The sequence below is a fragment of the Ascaphus truei genome, unplaced genomic scaffold, assembly GCF_040206685.1.
Source record: "Ascaphus truei isolate aAscTru1 unplaced genomic scaffold, aAscTru1.hap1 HAP1_SCAFFOLD_1162, whole genome shotgun sequence".
Lineage (NCBI taxonomy): Eukaryota > Metazoa > Chordata > Amphibia > Anura > Ascaphidae > Ascaphus > Ascaphus truei.
Genome location: NW_027454031.1, coordinates 8,661 through 14,939, shown reverse-complemented (window position 1 = coordinate 14,939; position 6,279 = coordinate 8,661). Strand labels below are relative to the sequence as shown.

Here is a 6,279-nt window from a genome sequence, read left to right as displayed (position 1 = left end):
TGGTGCAAACCAATGCTTCAACTTATGGCATCAGTGCTGTGCTAAGCCAGGTAGGTGAGGATTGCAGCGAGGATACGTTCACCTACCTAAGCTGCAAGCTGTTGCCTTGGGAGTTCACCTATGCCACAATCGAGAAAGAGGGTCTCAACAATGTGTGGGTTCTCAAGAAGTTATAGGTCATGTTTACGGGAAGCCTTTCACTGTGATCACTGATTGCAACCCCCTTAGCTTGTTGCAGCGGGTGTAAGGTGAAAATGGGAAGTTGGTGTGACCTCCAGGAGTTTAATTTTACCATTCAACACAAAAAAGTGCAATGAGCACAGCAACGCCAATAGTCATTCCCAGCATGATTATCCCAGCCCCGATAAACGGACTTCCAGGGTCTTCAGCCTTGGAGAGACACCTGATGGGGTAGCTTTCCCAGAGCCTTCATCTTAAAGGGGGATATTTGATGGTATGGGGAAGCCTACCTCACATAATAAAGATGAAGCCCGGCTGGATACCCCAAAACTTTGTGTAATAGCAACCTCGGTGAGGCTCGTTTGGCCTGTGTATAATGTATTTTGTGTAACCTCTTCCAGAAAAGAGCTAATCACTGTGTAATCTCTAGAAGGGGGAAAACAGTAGGAATTGGGAACAGGGATTGTATCGGTAAAAAAAAGGCACTTTTGTGCCCTGTAGTAGTACAGTATGTTCCCCATACATTTAGTAAGGCAGCCAGCACTGCCTTTTGTTTTGCTAGCATTTCGGAGAAAAGCTGCTTTGTGACAGAAGGTGGGGTCGGTGTGAGTATGAGGACAATGGTGAGCAGGGAAGGGATGGTAATCAGGTCCGGGGAAATGGTTCTCGTTGGTGCAAATACTTTTTTCACCTGAGAGGCTGAGGTGCCTACCCAGCGGGATGTATGGGGCTGGCTAGTTCAACCGTTGCCGGGTCTGAGTCCCATAGGCACAATTTCCATTGGCTATTTCAAATTTCCCACTCGCTAGACCCTCCCTACTCGAGGGGCGGTCAAGAGTGACTAAGCCGGCCCCCTCCTCTGATTTGTACAGCCGGACAAGACAACGTCCTCCGATTGGCTGGTTGCCCCTGCTCCATGAAAAGTATAGGAGCCCGAGAGCTATGTAAGGGGAGAAGCCGATCAGAGTACCAGACACGTTTTGAAGCTGATCGGACAGGCAACTGGCGGGATTTTAAATAGTGCTATTGGGACAATAGCACTGAGAAGGAGCTGTACAGGGCAAATCTACTGAAGCAGTCCCCTGCACCTAGTTGAGGCTAGATTCTTCTCCCTCAGACCCCAGTTGGCGAAGTGTGTTAAAAAATCTGGTCTCCCGTGACAGGCTTCTTCCCCAAGCTGCGTGGGAAAGATATGGAAGCCTATCAAGCAATGGTTTGGGAGGATGCTGGTGACTACCAGGTGGTAAAAGCACTGCTCTGGCCTCAGTATGAGATCACGCCCGAGACTTACTGGACCCAGTTTCATGCCATGCACAAGGGGTCCAAGGATTTGCACACTGACTCTGTGGCCCGGTCAGCCCATCATACAAAGAGGTGAGTAACTGTGTGTTCAGTGAGTACCTTCAATGTATTCCTTAACCTAATCGTGAAGGAGCAATTTGTACTCAAACGTTTCCCGGAGGTGAGTGAATGCATTATGGATGGCAAACCATCAATGGCTCAGCAAACTGCAAAGATTACGGATGAGTTCATGGCGGCTCGACTCCGATTCTGGCAACAACCCCAACCGAGTGTTCCAGTTCCTGGCCACCAACCTCCTCGGCACACATAAACCCCAAGGTCCGATGCATCTTTGTGGAGCTGCCCAGTGCCCCCTAGTTCCAGAACCCGACCACCAAGTTTACCCATAAGTGGCAATGCTTTGGTTTCAACAGGGCGTGCCACCCGAGGGTGGATTGCCCCACTGCACTTTGAACCGATCCACCTGCGATGGGAACCACAACCCAGCTCCTCATATAAACGCCAGGGTAAGTCACATTCCCATGCTCGAGCAATAGCAGGTGACCAACCATATCACCCAGGCAACCCAGGTCCCAGTCTCCGAGGCTGCCGAGATTGCTGCCTGTGCTGCAACACAAAGAGGAGCCACCATTGGGCTAGAGCAGATCATTGTGCGGTTGAAATATTTGTGCCCTTATACCATCAGCACTATGATGGTGGCCAGCCAGTTGGACCCTGGCACGGTCATAACTCTTGTCAAACCTGATATGTTTGGGCCAGAGCATCTGCCACCTGTCCGATGGTGCCCCTAAGTCCCTGCAGGTGGCCCGTGTTTTCATCGATTAGGGCATGGCCCAGAGCATCCGTAATGGCAGAGACCTCCCAGGCCATAACACCAACATGTTGTTGGGAACTGATTAGGGCAATTTTATGTGCCACTAATAGGGGTAGAGTGTGTCCGTCGAGTGTGCCCTATTGTGGGAGCGAAACATGTTAGTGTGTTTCTCTGGTTGCCAATAACTATGTTTTTACCACACCCTCTTCATCTGTTCCTGCTCGTGGTGCAACGCTATCCTTGGCTCTTTGCCAAATTTATTTCCCATTGTGGCTGTGACCTGCTGTCAGACTTGAGACCTTGCCACCTCTGACACTATGTTTGTTCAGGGTCCCAAGAATGAAACCATCACTCCCCGGACATTGGAGTTCATCCCTTGGATGTCCTGGAGGAGACCAGTAAAGTAAGCTGGGTGTAACCTGACCAAACTGACAACCCTATCCCTGCCAGTATGACTAGGGCCAATGAGCCAGAGCACAGTCGGCAGTTCCGCAATACCTTGCTGTCAGATCAGAGCTTAGACGGCATGTGGCAGCACGCTGCCCAACCGGTCATTGAGTCCAGATCCGATTGGCTTGTGAGTGCCGCCAGCTCCCATACAGGGAACAGAGCCCTGGGACTCCGGACTGACCATGGACGGGGGTATTAAAACATTTAATACGTAATGTGTTGGGGCTCAGAATAAACTGGTGCACGCTTTGTAGAGAGTATTTTCATTGCTGCCACATTTAGCTACAACTGATTGTGTGTTAAGTGCACAATTTTTTTTTCTATAATGAACAGGGACCTGAGACTCTGGTAAATAATTACATATTTTGCCTAAATTATCCAGTGATGTACGCACATAGATGGGATTGCAATTGAGTAATGGGTTAATATAAACATAATGAAAGTACTTTGTGCAGGAGAAAGGTGAGTTGGCTAGAGTAGCCGTGTGTATTAACCCTGGTTGCATATCACATGCTCACTTGTGTGCAGTCCGTGACAGAGAGTATATGGGCCACATGCTCACAGATGGACCGTACATGACATTGCTGTTCCTCAGATTTAAAAAAAAAAAAGAAAAAAAAAATGACACAAGGGACAGGTTCTGTAATTTTTAGTTTATAGCACAGAGTATATTAGTGGTACAAAAAAAATTCTGATTATTGTTCTTGCTCATAAAGGAATTAATTTGATAAATTGTACCTCCAAAAAACTTGTGCTGTTTATTTCGAAGACCAGATGCTGTAATTATGTGTTCTGCCTTTTGGTTATTGAATTTTTCTATACCATTATGCTATTTTATTTTCTAACATGTCAACATTAATTATATTATGACTTGATTTTGCATGTTCGAGGGCAATCTGTAAACAACGTTGGTTGAATAAAATTATTTTTTTAAATTATTCTTGCATCAATGTTACTCACTTGTCTTTAATGATACATTATATACATTTTCAGTATAATAAACCTTCATGGCTTGCGAATTTGTGTCCGATATAAAAACAGGTTTTAGCCTTTACAAGCAAGTAATGAAGATACCGATTTCTAATCCAACAGCGCCACCGTGTGGTAAATTGTTTCAAGAATAGACTCCTAATACCAACACGTTGCGCCTTTTGTATAATCACAAACAGAAACAAACACTACTTTATAGTGTATTAGCCATGCTACACTACTTTGTTTTAATTTATTTAGGGATGAACTAGAAACAGTTTTTTTTTGTTTAGCTTTATAGTTATGGTTCCAGCAAACTAAATGCATACTTTAATCAGTTCATCAATTTTATGGGATTTTTTCCTTAAAATCATTATGTCGGTAATTAAAGTTCACCCCAAGTTATATATACAGTAGGTGCCTTTATGGTATTAAATATTGATTTGCTTTCTGCAGTGTCGTATCAAACGCAGTACTGTTTCTAATGACAGAACTGACACCTCCACATACATGGACTTAATTATACATTACTTTACAAATGAAGAGAACTATTATCATAAACAATTAAAGTGACTTAGAATGGAGATAGACATATAATAAAAACATGTCCTGCAGGAAATGTGAAATACTATAACGCTTTTTTGATGCTGTGGGTGGCTCTGAAAAGAGCCTTTGTGTTGGGTATGTGGGGATCTCTGCTCCTGGTCTCGGGGGTGAAGCTCACTTGCTGCTCTTGGCCGGTTTGTGGCTCTCGGTTTTCTTGGGCAGTAGCACGGCCTGGATGTTGGGCAGGACACCCCCCTGAGCGATGGTGACCCCTCCGAGCAGCCTGTTCAGCTCCTCGTCGTTCCGCACAGCGAGCTGCAGGTGCCGGGGGATGATGCGGGACTTCTTATTGTCCCGGGCGGCATTACCGGCCAACTCCAGGATCTCAGCGGTCAGATACTCCAGCACTGCGGCCAAATAGACCGGGGCTCCGGCCCCCACACGCTGAGCATAATTTCCCTTCCGAAGCAGCCTGTGCACACGGCCGACTGGGAACTGCAGCCCAGCCCGAGATGAGCGCGTCTTGGCCTTAGCGCGAGTTTTCCCGCCTTGTTTGCCTCTTCCAGACATCGTGTATCACTCAGACAGCAGCTCGGGTAACAGGAGAAGTGACAAACCCCGCCCCCTGTGCCCTTATTTATACACTCAGACAGCAGCTGAACTCCTCTGTGATTGGTCAGTTTTGAAAACAGCCAATCAGTTCCATAATCCTGAAACCACCAATCATCTAATTTGAAAGAAAACTGATGATGTCATAAACGGTCACATGATAAAGTCAGCCAATAGACGAACAGAATGCTGGGGCTGCTAGTTTGCATAGGACTCCTATAAATAGAGCTGCTGGGGGTTTAGGTGACATTGTTTCTCTGCTGTTTGGAGAAGAAGCATAGCCCGACATGCCTGAACCAGCCAAGTCTGCGCCAGCGGCCAAGAAGGGCTCTAAGAAAGCCGTGACCAAGACCCAGAAGAAGGATGGGAAGAAGCGTAGGAAGAGCAGGAAGGAAAGTTACGCGATCTACGTGTACAAAGTGCTGAAGCAGGTTCACCCTGACACCGGCATCTCCTCCAAGGCCATGGGCATCATGAACTCCTTTGTGAATGATATCTTCGAGCGCATCGCAGGGGAATCGTCCCGTCTGGCTCATTACAACAAGCGCTCGACCATCACTTCCCGGGAGATCCAGACCGCTGTGCGCCTGCTGCTGCCGGGAGAGCTGGCCAAGCACGCCGTGTCCGAGGGCACCAAGGCGGTCACCAAGTACACCAGCGCCAAGTAACCCCGATCTCATCACTGACCCACACACACAAAGGCTCTTCTAAGAGCCACCCACTTTATCACTATAAGAGATATGCTCATATGTCATCTGTGCTCGGGATAAAAGGGAAGTGTTCTATTATACATTGCACTTTCTCAGTTATTTGCTTTTGTAGCTATTATATATTATAAAGTATCTTATGTGATGTATTTTTAGCTCTTTCTGGCTTCCTACCCAGCCACGTGTTTGCTGCACTTGTGTTGTTTTGTTAGTAAGAGGCGGGAGAACCGCAGACAAAGTGACAATCGCCGAGAATCCCCTTCAGATAATCTGCAGGTCACACACATCCCACAGGGTGGCGCTGCTGTGTTAGTAATGGAGTTCGTGCTCGGGAAGTAGGATTTGGGGTTAATAACCTGCGATTATTTTCCCTCATTTACTTTTTTGAGCCTCACTAAAATACAGATTATATGTGCACGTGTCAGAATAAGTGTGCATGAAATGATGCCCTCACACCCGCATGGTATATAACGCATCTGATCGGGGGAAAATCCTAGTGCAGTTTGGGATTAGTAACAGACCATGCAATCCGTGTTTGCCACATGCGTTAGATACGAGCACATGCATTTGCATTATCAAAATTGGCCTTTTATAGTTTGTCGCACATTTTTTATTCCATTTACATAAATATAACAAGTGATATTTCTCATTGTCCTGTTGGGTTGGACATTAATTTAGAAATCGGTCAAATCTGCATTAAAT

At 46.4% G+C, this 6,279-nt stretch overlaps 2 protein-coding genes across 2 annotated transcripts; one reads left to right on the top strand and one right to left on the bottom strand.

The window, feature by feature from the left end:
- Nucleotides 1-4,312: 4,312 nt before the first annotated feature.
- LOC142475323 (histone H2A type 1-like) lies at nt 4,313-4,864 on the bottom strand. Its single transcript, XM_075581237.1, has one exon. The coding sequence runs from the start codon at nt 4,829-4,831 to the stop codon at nt 4,436-4,438; it is 396 nt and encodes a 131-aa protein (XP_075437352.1). The 5' UTR covers nt 4,832-4,864; the 3' UTR covers nt 4,313-4,435.
- A 291-nt stretch (nt 4,865-5,155) lies between these two features.
- LOC142475322 (histone H2B 1.1-like) lies at nt 5,156-5,658 on the top strand. Its single transcript, XM_075581236.1, has one exon. The coding sequence runs from the start codon at nt 5,158-5,160 to the stop codon at nt 5,536-5,538; it is 381 nt and encodes a 126-aa protein (XP_075437351.1). The 5' UTR covers nt 5,156-5,157; the 3' UTR covers nt 5,539-5,658.
- Nucleotides 5,659-6,279: the final 621 nt, after the last annotated feature.